The following is an 18,313-nucleotide window of genomic DNA, read 5'->3' on the forward strand; positions in this document are numbered from 1 at the left end:
TCAGATCCTGAGAAATCTTGGCATGCAGGAGGAGAGATGAAAAAAGTAATATTTTCATGAGAATCACTTTATTGATCACTTCTTAGGAGGTAGTGCCAGAATGGCCTGATAGGCCCACAAAAATATGTGAATTGCTTTCCTAATGCTTTAGCTCCAGCACTCAAGGAAAGAACCTTTTCTTTGCCTCCACTGATTGCCAGGTGAGGGCAAGGTGCCATATTCATACTTCTGACAAGTTTTGCCTTTGTCATTTGAAATGGAATAACCTCATCACCACCTTTGCCATGACTGGTGGTGTTAGAGATTCCTGTCCTCCAGTTAGAGAGAGATTTCCCACCAAAACTTATGGACAGCAATATTCTCCCATTTTGCTGCTATACAGCAACATCTCATGGCTGGTACTTTTGAACTCAAAGCATTTGATGTGCAAATGCAAAGGAACATAAACATTGTTCTCAGCTTTTATATGTTTGAACAGGTAGAGGGTCCCTATCAGCAGTCACAGCTGTGTGATGATCTGCAGGGTCTTCCACGTAAAAATAAAAAATCAGAGTACTTGTATGCTTTAAAATCCAGCAACTTTGCCAAGAGACTAATTGTCAGACACAGGAAAAATGCCAGGAAGTTTAGTACAGCTAAATGGGATGAAAGCCTGTGAGACTTGGCACACCCCAAGAGAGTTCATTATTACACTATTGGTAAAGTTGAGGACTTTTAAAATGCTTAGCCTTGCTTTCTTGACACAAAGGATTAAAGGTTAGGGCAGTTATCTCTTTGCAGTGCAAGCCCTGACATAAGCAAATCTCTGGCGATCAATGGCAGTGGTGCCTGAGCAAGGACATGACACTGAACTGGCCTCTGTGTCCTGGGCTCATCCTGCTTTGCTGCCTGCCTGACCCACTGGATTCCCCCTGGCTTCTCCCTCTCCCCTGGAGGGGAACATGACACTTTGTGCCTTTGACAATGTCAAGCTGGGCTTTGAGCTCTCTGTCCTGTGTGAGGGCAGTGTCTAAGGCTGCAGGGAATATTCCAAGTAACTAGAACTCACAGACAACTCTTTTGTCTCTTGGCATGCTGCTCTTTTTAAACTCTGTGACGGCAGAATCACAGAACCACCGAGGCTGGAAAAGCCCTCCAAGATGATCATGTCCAAACATTCTCCCTGCACTGCCAAGCCCACCACTAACCCATGTCCCCAGGTGCCACATCCACATGTTTTTTGAACGCTTCCAGGCATGGTGGCAAGTCCCAGACTGGTGGCCTGTCTGTGTAGGTGCTGTGCACACCCAACAAAGGCAGTCCCAAATTGGGAATTGTTAGAGCCTGGCAGCTGAGACAGTGAACAATTACCATCCAATTCCAAGCCCTAAATGAGGATGAGCAGTACCCACCATCCATCCAGCAGGACAGGAGCACTCCCCGGTGATGTGGTGACAAACTCCCCCGTTCTGGCAGGGGCAGCGCAGCTCACACTGGGCTCCGTGGCTGCCAGGGGGACACAGCTCCTCACAGCTTTGGGGAGAGAGAACAACAGAAAACAAAGAGATCATTTTAAAGAACCTACAGGAAACAGTAAATGAGGAAAACCCACAACACAGGTCATCATGGGAGTCCTTATGCAAATGACAAAACCTCAGGCTCAGCTGGCATTGCCAATTAGCTGAGATTCCTTTAATTTCTGCTGGGGTTGTTTACATGCCATGGATCCAGCCCTGTAAGGCTGACGCATGTGTGTAACCTTCATGCATGTACCAAATCCCACCCATCTCAACAGGACAACTCATAACCATTAAAATAGCCCAGGGAAATACGAGTTGCAGGATGAAGCCCTCAATGTGAATTATATGACACGGCAATAAAAGAAGCTGAAAACAGAATAAAAGGATGGGATTAAAACGCTTGAAATTTCTCCAGTCACTACTGAATGTTAACATTTGCGGTGTATAACGGACTGGCAAGGACTCAACATCATTTAAAGGCTATTTAAGCTCATTGAGTCCCTCTCAGTACTTGTGGAGGGGCAATGTGAGGCTAATCCCTGGAAAGCCCAGTGTCTCCTACACCTGCACATCAGAGCTTTCAGCATCAAGGTTTTGAAACTACAGGATGTTCTCCCCCTAACTGACTATCCTCTGATGAGGATGTTCCTACAACATATCAGGGGCCGGCCCTGCTGAGAACTGACACACTGATGTCAAGGGGAGCACTCCCAAGAGAAAGCAGAGTCCTTAGCAGTGAGTGCTTCCACGACTGAGGTCACAAGTCTAGGAGGAAATCAGGTACTAAATAAAATATTCAAAAGACCTATCACTTATTTATCAGGGTTAACACTGCACTTATTTTTTACTTTCCCCTTCATGCAGGTCAACAAATAATAATAGACTGCAAAAGTGTTAACTCACCTGCAATAGATCTCCAACCAAATTCAGTGACTAAATTCTCTTTTCCCCTTAAATAATTCTGAAAAACATAATTACTTCTGAAACTACTGAAAGATCTCTAATGAGAACTGATGTTACACTGTGGGCAATTTTAAACAAGAAACTATTGCTTGCTGTCCTAAAATTAATATGCACATTTTGTGAATCCTACTGGTAAACTTTCCGTGTGGTGGATAGAGATTTAGCTACATGATTCTCGTTAAAGTTAATAGGAGTCACACCGCTAAATCCCTGCTCTCTATGCTTAAAATTTACCCCCTAGATACTAAGCTGATATAGTTAACAGCGATGCTTTCTCAGTTAGATTGAAAGTCAAATAAACTGGGGATGGAAAAGTCCCATTTGATGCTGCACTGGACTGCTAATGAGGAGAGAGTCCAACTGCTTATCAAAACTCCACTGTAATTTGGATTGTATTCACATTCTGAAATTAGGAACAGGTAAAGTTGTTGCACAAGTTGGAAAATATAAATTATTTTAAAGCTTATTTTAGCGCTATATTTTATTTTAATAGCATGGAATCACAGAATTCCGGAATGGTTTGGGTTGGAAGAGTCATTGAAGCCAGATCCAACTTGCTGCCATGGGCAGGGACACCCTCCACTATCCCAGGCTGCTCCAAGCCCCGGCCAGCCTGGCCTTGGACACTTCCAGGGATCCAGGGGCAGCCACAGCTTCTCTGGGCACCCTGTGCCAGGGCCTCCCCACCCTCACAGGGAAGAATTCCTTCCCAATAACCCATCTAACCCTGTCCTCTGGCACTTTAAAGCCATTCCCCTTTGTTCTATCACTACATACCCTTGTCCTAAGTCCCCCTCCAGCTCTCTTGAAGGCTCCCTTCACGGTCACAGGTATAATCAGCAGCAAGAACAGAGGTTCCCTTTCTTCAGTCTCTCTGAAATCCCGTTCCCTGATTTCTACAAAGGCCAGTGTATAACAGCGTGTAAATTCAGCAATTATTCGTCGCGTTAAACGCGGCCGAACCAAATCAGCTCAAGGGAGTCCCCAGCTCTTTCTGCACTTACAACACCCCGGTGTATCCAGGCGCGCAGTGGCACTCGCCGGTCTGGTGGTCACAGGTGGCCCCGTGCTGGCACTGGCACTGGAAGTGGCAGCCCTTGCCGTAGGTGCCCGGCTCGCAGAGCTCCTCGCACCGCCAGCCGCGGAAGCCGTCGGCGCACACGCAGGCGCCCGTGATGGGGTTGCAGAGTGCTTCATTCTGGCACTGGCACCGGTTGCTGCAGTGGGGCCCCCAGTGCTCGCTGTCACAGCCTGCGAACACACACCGAGTTACCCACGCGGGGACACGGGGCTGCCTCACCCCACAGCCCCACGTGCACCTCAGCCAGAGTCTTCTAAAGAAACCCCCGCTCCCAAACTGCTCCCCCGAGCCGGCTTTAACATCTGCCCCCACCCCGCCCCAGCTTCCGCATCTGCCCCCCCGACCCAGCTTTAGGGTGCAAGCATACAACGGCACCACTGTCATACCTAGAGTTGAGGACTTGTTTAACAACTTATTGGATCAGGCCCGAAATCTTTTAATATCCTGTTTCTTAGTGCTTTTAGATTGCTGGAAGGAATGAATTTATAGTGGAATTAGATGCAGAGGGTCACATCCTGCCTGCAGTGCACTTAATGGCAGGTGGTGTTGCCAAGCAAATCCTGTCGATTTAATAATGTCATCAAATACTGGTTTTTTGCTACGTTCCCATAAGATAACATACACGATAATCTAGAGAAGGCCTTCTCCTTGGTGGTGTTTGTTTGTTTGTTTTCTTATTAATCTGTATATTTATTTATTTTTGCTTGGACTAAATAGTGAGAGGGAAGAAAATAACACTGGAGACAGGATGTCATGAGGCTGCCCAGACTCAGGGATGAAGGTGTGGAATGAGTATGTCAGATAATTCCTGGGCTAATAACAGCAACACAGAAGGACCCTAAACCCTCTGGCCACTGATACAGAGAGGAGGTTCCCTATGGAATGCATTAAGGCACAGTGAGAACCCTTCATGTGACAATCCTGCCTGATCCCTTCTACTCTTTTGAGGACCATGTGAAGGATGGGAGAGGGAAGTCAGCCTTACAGGAACAGTTTGTCCTGATTTGCTATTGAAACAGCACCTGCACAACATCTCTTTGAGCTGCATGCACTGAACAGAGCTCAAAGCAAACCTTGACCTGAGGTCAAGGTTTCCTCAGCAAAAAGCAGGAAAACAAGGATTTCTTCAGCAGTCCTACCCTCCACTTAGCAGCCTTTCACCATAGCTATGGCAAGGGTGAAGAAAATTCTCATCCTATTAAGAACAGGCAACTGGGAAGGGCACAGCTCCTGATCACTTTCCAGGTACAGCTGGCTGTGCTCGGAGCTGGTTTCAATTTCACCAACAATCCTCCTGCGAGTGGTGTAGATCCCACTGCCAGGCAGGAGAGGAGAGTGGAATCCCAGCAACAGGGCTGTTTTCACAAACTCTTTTATTTGCAAACATGGAAACTAATCCCAGGTGATACACGCTGCCTCTCAGCCCCGGATCTGGTTCCAGGATTAGCGAGGTAAATGTAAAGCTCACTTAAGCTTGATGCTTTTGTCCTAGAAATTTCACAGCCCTCTCCTTCTACAGTGCTTGGCTATAAACCCACACTGGAAAGCTGCAGCTATCAGTTAATTTTGGCAATATTTCTATTTATTATCCTTCATTTTGAGAAGGAGATAGTGACTGGTCAGTGTGAGGATATCCAGCAGAAAAAGAAGTCAGCTCTTACATAATTTGCACTGCGGATTACTAGTTTACAAACTTGTGTTTCTTGAGCAAGTGTTAAAAGCTGAAATAAACACACAGAAAATAATTCCAAGGTCTCCAAAAGATCTGCAGGGTCTTAGAGGACACAGGTGCAGAGGTTTCATGTCCTGCAGGGAGCAGAGCACACCATGTACCCCTGTGCACAATCCCGGTCGTGCCTCACCCCAGCTCATTTATTGCTTTGCCTCACTTCTCGCACAGCTGTAAACAGGGATGATAGTTCCTCTCTAACACCACTGGGAGCCAAACAAACAAAATCTTACTCTTTATAAGACTTAAATTATTACTGAGAATCTGTGGGAAGAGATGATCTATCTTTATTTCACATAGACACTTGCTAAGGCTCTGTGAGCCTGCTGGGGCAGGGAGCAAAGCTGCTGGAGCTGCTGGAGTTCCCCAGTAATTTCCATTCCAGAAACACTGATTTGTTTGCTGCAGAACTTGAACATCAAGGGATGCAGTTCTGCACCTCCACAAAGGATACAAATCCGAACCACATAGGCACAGCTGATGTCCCTCTGCATAGGGAAGTGGAGTGCAGGGATCAAACTGCACCTTGCCGGCTCTGGGGATTGATTCCTGCCTTCCCACACCTCACATCAGAGCCCCAACTGCAGACTGTGGCTTGTTCTGAGCTGATACAGCCCCAGTTGCAATTAATTTCCCTAATATGAATAAATAACACTCATTAGAAGATATGATTCTATCCTTGCTGTTTCACATCTCAGGTGGGTGCTCCAAGCATCTGATTTGTCTGCTGGATTGGTGTTTTTCACTTTGAAAGAAAGTGAAGGGAAAAGAAAACCATTTATAGGAAGGAAAAATAATTTCCCTTCATTAGTTCAAGCATCTTGTTTTACCTGTACAGTGCCTGCCTCAAACACAGCTCCTTTTCTGAGTCCATCTTGTTTGAACAGTTATTTGCAATCAGTATTTGGTCGCATGCTTGCTTCCTTCCTGTAGCAAATTTCACCCCACAATCTCACCAAAGGGAATTGAGTGAAATTTGTTAGCCATGTGTTAGTGTAAAATCTGGGATAAAGGAATTTCATCCTCACCTGATTCTACACTGCAGTAACCTCACATGAAAATAAGATCTTTACTGCTCAAAGTTTATCAATTCCTGTTGGTTTTCTTTTCCCCTTTATAGAGGGATTCCTTATGGAACAGGGGCATATGATACCCCTGGAAAGATTGGACAACTGAGGGTTGCTGAGGAAAAGCCCCTGAACAGGCCCCTGGCTGCAGGCAGGCCTGGAAAGCACCTGGCTGCAGGCAGCCCTCAGAGTCCTTGGCAAAGTTATACACTGGTCATCTTCCCCGCTGATTAGAGGCTGTCTAGAGGCACTGGGCGTGAATCTCTGCAGAAGTAGATATAAGCTTGCATAGCTGTACAATAAAGGGAGAACGATGCTTAATCGAACTGGTGTACATGTCGTTTATCCGGCCAGCTCTCCGGACTCTGTCCCTAACACGCCTTTCCCTAAGTCCCATATTGCAGTGGCAGACTGTAGAGTCATTTTGTTGGAACATGATGTGCCATTTATATAACGATACAATGATAATTCCAAGATCTGCACTGTGGGAACTTCACTACCTTTACAAAGGTAGATACAGGGATGATAAGCTAAAATCCAAGTACTTATTCTTACAATTAACCTCACTGAGATCAACAGGCTCACTCAGGTGTGAGACTACTCGAGTGTGTAACTGGCTACATGTTGGAGTCTAGTAGCTCCTTCTAGAAAATTATAAAACAGAAGAAACCAAAGACTTCAGCAACCAAAAGATATTTTGTCTCTACAGATCAGTGTGGCAAATCCTGGCTGGTGTGTGACAGTGACTCCAGGTTCTGAGACAGAGAGCAGAGCAGGCTGCACTTTGGGATTGACAGCACCCCTCCTCCCATGGGCAAAGAGAGACAATTTTAAACTCCAATCCCAGCCCAGCACAGTCTGATCCTGCTCTTGTTGATTGCCTCAGTGTGTTACTGTAATAAATAATAACAGCAACAACATGTGAACAGAGAGCTGATTAAAGCTCACACGAGCGCTCTGCTGTAAATGCAGATGCCATTAAAAATGTCAAAATGATGAGACTTTAACCAGACCATCAATAAGGAAAGCAACCTGAGAGAGGTGATGTCAGGGAGGTACAAATGCTCCCCTTAGCTGCATGTGGGGATGTCAATACCGCGAGGGATGAGTCTGAAACAGCCACCATTCTCTTGGGAGATGCTACATTAAAGTGAGCTGCCATATTTCAGGTCACGTGCACACATTCTCTGGAAAATGTGCTAACTTCCTCCCTTTTGCACCTTTGGAAATATGGCTGGAGATTAACCATCACCAGTAAAAATGAATGTGGCTCTGTAAGGGATGAGGCTGGGTGCCTAAGCACAATCACAGTGGTGTGCACTGGGTGCTGTGACAGGGGAGGGATTCACCCCTCGGTGGAGACTGCTCAAAGCAGCACCAAAAGTTTTCCTCCTCGTGCCATCCCCACTCCCACACTGAAACCTCAGTTACTTCCTGAAGTGAGGGCTCCTGCAGGCTCTGAATGTAGAATCATCAAATCATAGAATCCTTAAGGCTGGAAAAGACCTCCAGATCATCAAGTCCAACCTTCAACCAAACACCCCCATGCCCACTAAACCATAACACAAAATGCCACATCTGCTTGTTTTTGAATCCTTGCAGGGATGGTGACTCCACCACTTCCCTGGAGAGCCTGTTCCAGTGCTTAACCACTCCTTCAGTGAAGAAATTTTTCTGCTGTGGTCATGCATGGCATCCTGTTAGCAGTGCTGTCCTGGTAAATACACATCGAGGACACACAGGAAGTGCCGTTTCACTCCCCAAGGGCTGTTTATCCCTCTAGGAATGATTAGGGAATTGCTGCGTTCTGGGTCAATAGAGACACCCCATACCCAGCGCAGCAGCACAAGTCAGACACAATGAAGCAAACACAGGAAGCTGAAAAGGTAACAGATAAATAAAAGGAGTCCCAAGGAAGGGGTGACATTTATGGAGTGGCTTATCCCTATGAGAGAGAGTCAAAAGTGCTATTCCAGAGCTTTTCCATCCCTGCACAGACACACGATCAATATGAAAATAGCATCTTCTATCGCAACAGCAGCACAACCTGTGGTCTCAAGGTCTGAGTTTATTCTGTTCTCATGAGCATCAACCTCCCTGTGTCTCTTTTGTAGCCAGGGACCAGTTCTGTATGCCAGGTCTGAAAAGTCAGTGAGATATTCACAAACATCCTGCACAAGGCACAGCAGAAAAAGCCCAGTGTCTGATTTCCCTGGCCCAGGGACTCAGGACCATATTGGGCTGATGGAGAGCTTCAATTAATCCACACTTTAAAGCAGCTTTCTACAAATTTGCTAAAGCCCAGAATGTGCTCATATTCAATAATCAATATTCTGGAATATTTCCAAATCCAGTTTGTAATGTTTAAATGAGATACTAGCCCTTAAAAATGCAAACAGGAAATAAAATTAACTTATTAAATCTAGGAGGACATGGTTTAAGAGAGATTATTTTAGAATTTACTTTGAAATTAGGACTAGGTTCTCCTCTTAATGTAACTGTACTGTTGTAGAATGATTCTGTGCATACAAATTGAGGTGAAATGTGGATGTAACTTTGAGTGCAGTTTTTTTTTGTCTAATTCAGTTTTGGAACCAGATGGTTGACCTAGCTAATGTAAAGCAGGCAAAGAAACTGCAAAAGGTAAAACATGTGCCTGAATGTAATGAATGAAAATTTAAAATAATCAATAACTTTTTATTCCCTGCACTTTATCCAGTGGGAGAATTACAGCCCTGCATTGAGCTGTGTCTGCTCCCTGCACAACCATGACTCCTTTTGGGACAGTTCAACGCCTTTGCAAACAAAAGCCAAGCAATAGGTTTGAAACAAGGTCCTTGAAGAGGGAATTCCCTTACGATGACACGTCCCAGCACTTTGTGTTGGCTCTGAGCAGCGCTGAGTCCCTCAAGTGACACCAACACACTGCTAAAGGCATGAGCCAAGTCACTGAAAAGCCACTCGCTGATCTGCTTGATTGTAACCCAAAAAAACGCTGTCTCTTAAGACTGATCACCCCTGTAACATCTAACACATGTTAATAACACTCAACCCAGATTTTCAGAAGTGCCCTTCAAAAATGTTCTTCCAAATGCTTAGAGACCAACATAATAATTCCATGATTTCACCAGCTGAGACACCTTCCATGTTCTGAGCAATGTCCCACACCCAGGGGTGTGCTCAGGCGTCCCCAGTGAAAATCCACATGTACTCAAACCATAAAAATGCAATTTGCAGACACTCAGTGCCACCCCTGAATAACTCGTTACCTACATTTCTCAAAGATTCCAACCGTATTAAAAGCAATCTGAAATTAAAGACTTCAGGGCCTTAGCAGGATTCCTGTTACAATTTTTCCTGGGAGCAGCCATGGGCCACTGGCTGTTTAATCTCCATGCAGTAAGTGGCCCCTGGGGAGGGTGACAGCCCTGTGCTCTCAGTCCATGCGACTCACATGCCAGGGCTCTGCTCTGTGCCTGCTGATGAACCACCTGAACATCAGCCTGATGACACTCTTGGAGAGATTTTTGCTATTCTCTATTTTCTTTTTAAGGAAAACCAAACCAAACAGGGAGCAACCCATGTAAATAAGACATTTGACTTATGGAGTTGGTGTCACAAAAATAAAATGTCAGATTAAAGGTTGGAAATACAGCAGTAATTCAGTACGTGAGCCTATGAATTATGATATTTTCTTTAATTATGTGAGCACAGAGTACCCTGGCACTTGCTGACTTCTGAGCTTGTAGCTTTGCAGCCTTAAGGTTCCCAAACCTGGATTCCCTTTATCTCCAAAGCCAGGCTTTCAGTCACAGCTCATACAATTAGAATGAAGAAAATGCCAGTCTCAATGTTTACAACTCTAAGGCTGCCCAGAGAATATATTTTGCATATGTAAATATGCATTTGTGTACCCACCCAAGGGGAAAACCCCTGGGGTTAATCCGAGGCTGGCAGGACTTGCCGTCAGTCTCATCCTCCCAGTTTATGGATCAGGCTTCATCAGGTAGAAGTAGAAAGTTGGGAAGTGAACATCGGCTGATTTTTCCAAAAATTAATAAATTATTACTCACAGAAGGAAATCAATCTCATTTTGTGTTCGGTTTTTTTTCCTTTCTTAAGGACACGAAAACAGATTTTCATCCTCCAAGAAAGATTTTGCTGATTCTCCCTGAAGTTCCTGAAGTTCTCTGAATCAGATATGGAACATGTGGCTGATTTGGGCCCTGATTTGATCTTGGATGATGTTCTCATTAGTCACTGACTCTCCAACATGTGGTACCTCACTCAGTCCCAGCACTCTAGCGGCCCTGCAGTTTATTTAGTATCCTGTGAGGAAACATTTTCTTTCCAAAGTAATTCTTGTTTAAAGAACATTCCTATGGTATTCTGTAGAATGCTCACAACAGTTACCTAGCTGGAGGTTTGTATTTTGGATAAATGAAAACAAAATCACTCCAAGTTATGTATTTGAATGTCAGCCTCATCAAATCCTGTAATAATCCCAATATATTTTGGAAGCAGCAAAAAGGAAGAAACAACTTCTACTCCTGACAGATATCAAAGTGTGGTGCTTTCAGAATTTCTACTATGAGCTATTTTGACAGACGCTTCAAAAGAAGTGAAAATTAGAACATTAAAAAAACCTGAGAATATTTCCTATTTCTTTTTGTAGAAATTACCGCTCTGTTTAATGAGCCTTTAGCTCTACTGACACTCTGGATCTTACAAGGAGTTTAAAACCATGAAACGCTTCATAAGGGAGCGACAACATTCTATACAACACTGGCAGCTTGTCTTCTCATTATAATTTTTGTGAAGAAGATGCTGCATTCTTTAAAATGTTTTTTTTTTTAGTGTCATATTAATTGGAGGCAAAGTCTGTTCTTTAATTAGAATTTTACTGTGGTGAATTAAAAAATACATGGGCAGAGTATCAAGAGTCTAATAAAACTAAATGAAGATACTATCTTTCCTCTGTATGAAACCCAGCAGTCTTTGCTCTTGCAGAACTTCCATCAATACTTCATTATTATTGTCTAGGACAGGCTTGTAATAATAATATCTGCAAGTAACTTACTTCCAAATTCTGTCTTCCAACTGGGTAAAACATTTTCTCTCTCAACATCTGTAATGGACTTTAGATGTTTTCATTGACTAGGTAATGAAATTTTCTGGTAATGCCTCTGCACAGAAGTAAAATCAGTTTTGCCTTCAAGAAGGGGTAGAAATGCACTGGATATGCCTAAAACACTGCAGGACAAGGACAGGAAGGAGATGCATCCTTCAAGAAACCAGTGTTGGAGGGGCTCAGGAGTGCTGGCAGCAGAGCTGCTCAGAGAGGCCTCTGTCCCTGGAGATTTGGAGCTGCTGATCCCACAGCTGCGCTTCGTGTGAAAAAGCCGTGTGCAATATCCACATGGACTTCTTGCTACTCTAAATAATCTTTATTTGAGTGCTCAGCAAGGCAGTTGTGAGAGCAGAAACAAATCCTCTCTCAGTTCAGTAATTCCATCTGACTTTGATGCAGTTTGGAGCAGACCCACAGGGCCAGTCTGGGAGCTGCAGGAGGCTGCCCATGCTGGCTGCCCTTCAGTCACATCCTCACCCAGCTCCTGCAGCTGGGCAGGACAACTTCATCCTTCACCTGGGGAATCCAGCATGTGGAAAGCAACGTGATCCAACCACTGGAGTCACCTTTCCACCCTCCATGACTGCAGAGCATCGAGCAGGACCCACCCTGCCTGGCCAAGCTCTCAGAGACGTGCTCAGCTTCTTGTTTTTCACAGCGCATAAACCCGGCCTTGTCGAAGGTCACTCTGCTGATGTTTTGCCAGATAGGCAATATGCCTTTATTTGCAGTTAAAGCAAAAATAAAGCTTAAAGGAGAAACAGCTCCTTGTCACTACAACAAGGGGTAGAGGATGTTCCTTTTCCTTGTCATTCCCATGCAGGGATGTGTCCCTTCTCCTATAGCTGCTGAGCAAAGGGAGCAGGATTGGCTGAGCAGTGGGGAAAATCAAGACATGCATATGGAAGAAATGCTGTATCCACCTCACCAGCTTCAAATTGTGCCATAAAGTTTCCCTTTCAAGGAGATGGATAAACACATCCTTCATGCATAACATAACTCGTAGTCCTGACTCATCAGTCATTTTTAAGATGGTCAATAAGCAATTTATTTTATTGTGTTGATACTGAAAAATGAAGTAAACACTGTGGATTGTGGTATTTGCTTTTATTTCCAACAGTGTAGCTGGAGAGTAAAAAGAATCACTTCTTTCTTTTGCTACAATTCCCTCTTAATGCCTAATCACAGAATCCTGGGATAGTTTGGGTAGGAAGGGACCTTAAAGATCCTGTTCCACCCCCTGCCATGAGCAGGGACACCCTCCACTATCCCACGGTGCTCCAAGCCCTGTCCAACCTGGCCTTGGACACTTTCAGGGATCCAGGAGCAGCCACAGCTTCTCTGGGCACCCTGTGACAGGGCCTCCCCACCCTCACAGCCAAGAATTCCTTCCTATCATCTAAGCTAAATCTCTCCTCTTTTAGTTTAAAATCTCTCCCCCTTGTCCTATCACTGGGTCACCTGTGCACTGCTCTGCAGCCAAACAATATCAGCTTAAAGGATGTTCTGCCCTAGCAAGTGAATCCAGGAAAAATCTTACCTTTACCAGTGTGAATTCTGTTACTCACAGACATTCAGAGAGAATTAGAGCAGCAGAAAGCCCAGTGGCCTTTGAAAAAGGGGTGTCTTTTATATCTAAAACAGTTCAAAGGCTTGCAAAAATGGTGTGCAGGTATCCACACCAGCTACTTGATCTCTTTTCTTCCAGGCATACTTGAACCTTCACATGGCTCTTTAATGTTACCTAATGTCTTCAAGATATCTTAGATACACTACTGTCTTTCTCTTATAAACCATTAATAGTAGTGTCCCTTTCAGGCACAGAAAAAGAAACAGTTTTGTAAAAAAGTCTTGCCCTGTGTGACCCAGTAAAAACTAGAACGTTCAGTCATCAAAACACATTACAAGACTCAGCACAGTCTCTGCAAAACCTTTCTTGTATATACCAACAGAAAATAGCAAATCTGAAACTACTGGGGGTGAAAAAAAGCAAAAATACAAAAATACTAGAATATTACACCCTCTTCTCACATCACTCAGGCATGGAGATGTAGAACATGCTTTTAATAAAGAGATAAACATGAGGCAGACAAATACTGCATAGCTAAAATACCAGGAGCCAAAGCCTGGGTGTCCCTGGGTGTGTTGGGAAAGGCAGAGGACACAGAGCCCAGCATCAGGAGAGGTTTATGCCAGAAAAATTCCAGTGTTCCTAGAGCAGCTCCTTAGACTGCACCACTGCTGCAGCTCTCCTGCACCACTTCTTTAGGATGCAAATGCTGAGAGAGCAGAGCAGCCTCAGCAAGCAAAGCACCAGCCCCAAGCCAGCAGAACATTCAGGCATCTCTGCCTGTGTCCCTACAGCTTCCTCTGCCCACCAGTGGGGCTTCGGTTTCCTTCTGGAGAGCCAGGCAGGAGGAGAAAGTCTTGTCTCATAAATTATTGAGATTGGATGTCTAAACCTTGATATTTTATTTTGACTTCCCAACATGTTCCAATGTTGTTCACAGAAGCGTAAATTAATGCCAATTTCTAAAGCAGAAGTTGCTCTAAACTGGGAAGTGAAACTTTTTTGTTATGATGTTAAAAACAGACAATTCTTAAACTGTTTTACATTCTGAAAAACAGGCTGATCAAAACTGTTCATGCTCACAATCAGTTATGGGTGTACTGAGCTGAAATGTTTTGACAAAATCGCAGCCATATGGAAGCCGGTACTTTCGGAACAGTTTCCCCATTGTAGATTCCTGCATTAAGCCATCAAGTGTCAGGCAGGCAGAAACACTAAATCATCACTCCACATGTTTTTTCCTCATTGTTTACAAACAACCTGTTCATGCCTCCAGCATTATCCATGGGTCAGCCTCACAGAAACCAGGAAAATCCACACAGCAGCTCCACTTCCCAGACACTGGGTATCAGTTCCTGGAGGTTCAGTCCAAGGAACTGTGGACCAGCTTCCCCCTGGATTAATTTAATTTCTCTCTTTTTTAGTGACAACTGCCACTGACAAGGAAAAAGCAAAACAGACATACATGACTTCCTGGCTGGATGGCAGCTGGGAAATGAACAGGATTTTGCTGGAGGAGAGCACAGCACCTGTGCATTAAAGGTTTTAAATGCCAGATTCCCTTTAAGGTTCAGATCTCTACATTTTCCTAGTGGCTGCAGAGATATATCTTTAAAAAATCACAGCGAAAAAGAGGTTGTCTGATGAGACCATCACCTAAATTGTCACTGGCCATGCTGCACAGTGCCATCAGAATCACCTCAGGCTCACCCCAGTGCCCTTTCCAGCCAGGGAATTTCTTTCCATCATCTGTAATCATCTTTGATAAGAGCTGGCCTCCGTGGCTTAAGTGAGTGCCATCTGGAAAATGACACTGATTCCACAACTTTGCTGTTTCCATGACTAAGAAAGGTGCCCTGCTCCCTACAGAACATCTGAGCAGAGCAAACACCGAACCCCCCAAATGTTAAATAAGCGATGAGCAGAAGGAGGCACGAGCCCACAACAGGAACCACCCAGGGAAATGCTGGATATTCCTGATGCCTGTGAGGATGGTGATTGTGTGGTAGGTGGTGATTTAGGAATGCTGCTGACACACATGCACAAATCTGATGACACAGGAAATTAGCATCCGTTCCTCTCCCCCTGCTTCAGAAGAATTTACTAAATATAGCTCACTCTTTAAATATTAAGGATATCTGCAGAATGTTGTTGTTTTTGAAAGGGTTCTTTCCTGACTGGATTTTCCTCATCAGGCTTAGTAATCAAGTTGTTTTATTTGGAATGGATAATTATTAGTTGAATGATTAATTATTCAGAGTACAGTACTAAAAGAAATTCAAAGTATGCTAGTATAACAAGAAAGTGACAAATGCAACAATTTGCATTCTAAACTGTGCAATAAGAACAGAATGTGTAGGATCTGTAGGTATGTAAAAAAGGTTTTGCACATTTAATAGAATTGCCCCCATCATCAGAGTTCCATACAAACACTGATTAATTCTCAGGATCCATCTATGACCTGGAAAATGTATTTAATCACCAGTTCACAGAAGGGAAACTGAGTCAAATTACATTAAACTACAAAACTCCCCAGAAAGGAAGTGATAGCACTGAGATAGGACAGCTCCAAGATCTAAAGTGTAAATTTATGCTGTAAGTACCTTATAGTATATTTTTTCCTACATTTATAATCCTGTGCTGAATTAAATAAACAAGAAATGACTCTTTAATGTATACAGAGATCAATTCATAAAATATTTTCCTGTCTCTCATCAATAACAGTGTTTAAAAAGTGGAAAGTTGGTACAAACAGCCTCACTGGGATCCAAACTGCAGTGGGATGTGGCTGGGGCAGGACTTGAACATCCTGGGAAAGGGACCCAGCCAGGAACAGCCCCTCCACCCTGCTCAGTCAGTGCTGTGACACCAAGTGACACTTGCTGGAATTCTCCCTCCTGGTTTTCCAGGTCCCAGCTCCACCACTCTCTTTAAGGAAAGCTGGGAGTCTCCAGGTTTGTTTCTCTCCATTTGCTTCCATCCCTGTTAACCCTGATATTGTTTCTTACAGACCTATGCTGATCTTCCCCCTCACTTGGCCTCTAACAAACCAAATCCAAGTTACACAATATTTGCTGCCAAATTTTCCACAGACTGCTGGGACCTGGTAGGTTTTGTTTCCCTGCTGATTGCCAGGGTTGCACAATTGGAATTTTGCAAGGCAAGTGATCCAAAAGGCAGTAAAACTCCACAGACAGAGACTGCTGGAGCTTCTTCAAGTATTTGTAAATTAAAATTGTTACAAGTAAATGAATTAAGTTCATATTGCACCAGAAGGACTTGCCCTTATAGAGACCTCACAGCCAGCAAATGTAAATTCTTTATTGTTCTGTAACTCCCATCTATGCAGACTCCTCCATTTGGCACATCCTTAATTTCTGTCAAACTAAAAGAATTCTGTCATTTTCTGTCAGGGAGCTGGTGTAAAACTTGAAGAAGGCTTAAAAAAACCTCTACTGTTGACTCATTTCACTCATTCCTAGGCAGATCTGAGAGAAGGAAGACTTGAAAGCAACATTATGAGGCCAAAAATTATCCTCGACTCTTGAAAGGCACACAGAAAATTAAACTGGGGGATCAGGATCAAGGTAGTGCAAATTATTGGGTCTGTGCTCTTAAAAGCTGAAGAAGGTGACTTCCCACTGAGACTTGAGAACACAGGTGCACATAATTTAAAAAATCTGCATTTTTAACCATTTAAATTTGCTTGCAAAGCAAGGAAGTTGTTGAGAAACTGCAGTAAACATGGCAATTCAATCAGCTCCTTCCAGAGTCTATCTCACAACTTTGTGATTCCTGGACCCAGCAGGTCAGTGGATGATGGAATGACTCCTTGGCAGCAGCAGTGCAGCAGTTGAATGGAGCTGGAAGCAACACAGCACCAGTTTTTTAGCAACTGGATAAAAAATCTCTCAATTCCCTGCCATGGTGGCTCTGGCCACCAGCGGTCATTGTTGAAACCAATGTCCTGTTCCCTGTTCTTTCCTAGGAATGCAAGAGGAGCTGTGTAAAGAGCTAAAGCCAACTTTTTAACAGCAGTCTGGGAAAGGATTCAATTTTTCCAACTTTGGTATCAGTTTCTGTACATTTTTAAAAGCAGGGCTCTACGGTCAACAATTTACAGGTGATAACAGTATTTTTTTTCAAGTTTTTAAGCATGTCAGAGGTGAACACATTTCTAGGTGTTAGTTTTCCTTGTATCAGCCAAAAGACTTCAGTCTAATTCTTAGACTCGTGGACTTAAAAATAATATAACCTCATAATGCAAATACTGTGATTTCATTAAAAATCAAAACACCACTTGACTGCCAAGCAACAACAAGCACTTTTATGCATAAGCTGACTAATTCCATCTTCAAAGCTTCTGGAAAAACAGAAATTGTAGCTCATCATGGCTACACCTCGAGAGATAACCTTTTTCTTACTCCTGCCTGCCCTCCAGTTACAGAGGAACCACTGATGACTGTTTACATCTCACTTACGGCAACAGGACCCATGGTGGAGCAGAGCCACAGCCATGACGTGTGACAAATGCTGCGACAAAGATTCATAAAGCAGAGACTCTAATTACAGCCCCGATCCACTGCCCACTGAAAGGAAAGCAAAAGACACCACTTGTTTTCCCAGTGTAGCCTTATAACCCAATTTATCCTCAGATTTGTTCTGGCAGCAGAGTGTCGAGCTGCTGCCCACAAAATACTGCCAGGTGGAATCTTAGTAAAAAAGATTTGAAGCTGTCAATCCAAGTCCTTGTTTTCTCAAGTCTCAATTATGGGACTATTTTCCTCGTGGGAGCTCTTTATTACTTCCCATTGGGAGCACAACTCACCCCGAGCGTAGCTGCCAGAATTCCCCCTCGCAGGTTCTGACTGCTTGAGTACATCCACCTTATTTTACACTATTTACACGAGTGCTGTAAAGTTCTTTATTGATGCCCAGGTTTTACAGCTTAATTTTAAAGTACTCAACAGTTGTGCTCAGATATAGTGGATAGATCCTCCTGCTTCCATATGTTCTCCATTGTCAGGGAGGTCCGAACTGGCAGCTTGCTCAGCCCGCCTGAGACATGGCCATAAGTCTTTGGAATTGGGACTTTTAAAAACTCTGCTTTTCCTGATTCTTGTGCAAACCACTCAATCTGTCTTGGCTTTTAAACTAAAGACGTTTTTATTTACTCTTGCTTTTGACTGGTCTTGGAAATACACGTCAATGAAATACTGTTATTGTAAAACACCTTAAAGAACAGGTTTAGGACTAGAAAAGAATGACTAGAA

General features: G+C 43.8%; 1 protein-coding gene across 14 annotated transcripts in view; it reads right to left on the reverse strand.

Moving 5' to 3' along the window:
• MEGF11 (multiple EGF like domains 11) overlaps positions 1-18,313 on the reverse strand; it is a 255,625-nt gene that overhangs the window by 90,457 nt on the left and 146,855 nt on the right. For all 14 annotated transcript variants that reach the window (XR_004242750.1, XR_004242751.1, XR_004242752.1 and 11 more), the window contains 2 exons: positions 3,467-3,713; positions 1,392-1,512 (listed from right to left, as the gene is read on the reverse strand). Coding sequence is in view for 11 of the 14 variants with exons in the window: in XM_032122617.1 (XP_031978508.1) it covers positions 1,392-1,512; positions 3,467-3,713 (368 nt within the window). In the remaining 3 variants the exon portion in view is untranslated. The remainder of the gene's footprint in view (positions 1-1,391; positions 1,513-3,466; positions 3,714-18,313) is intronic.

Source organism: Corvus moneduloides, chromosome 13 (assembly GCF_009650955.1).
Source record: "Corvus moneduloides isolate bCorMon1 chromosome 13, bCorMon1.pri, whole genome shotgun sequence".
NCBI classification, from domain to species: Eukaryota; Metazoa; Chordata; class Aves; order Passeriformes; family Corvidae; genus Corvus; species Corvus moneduloides.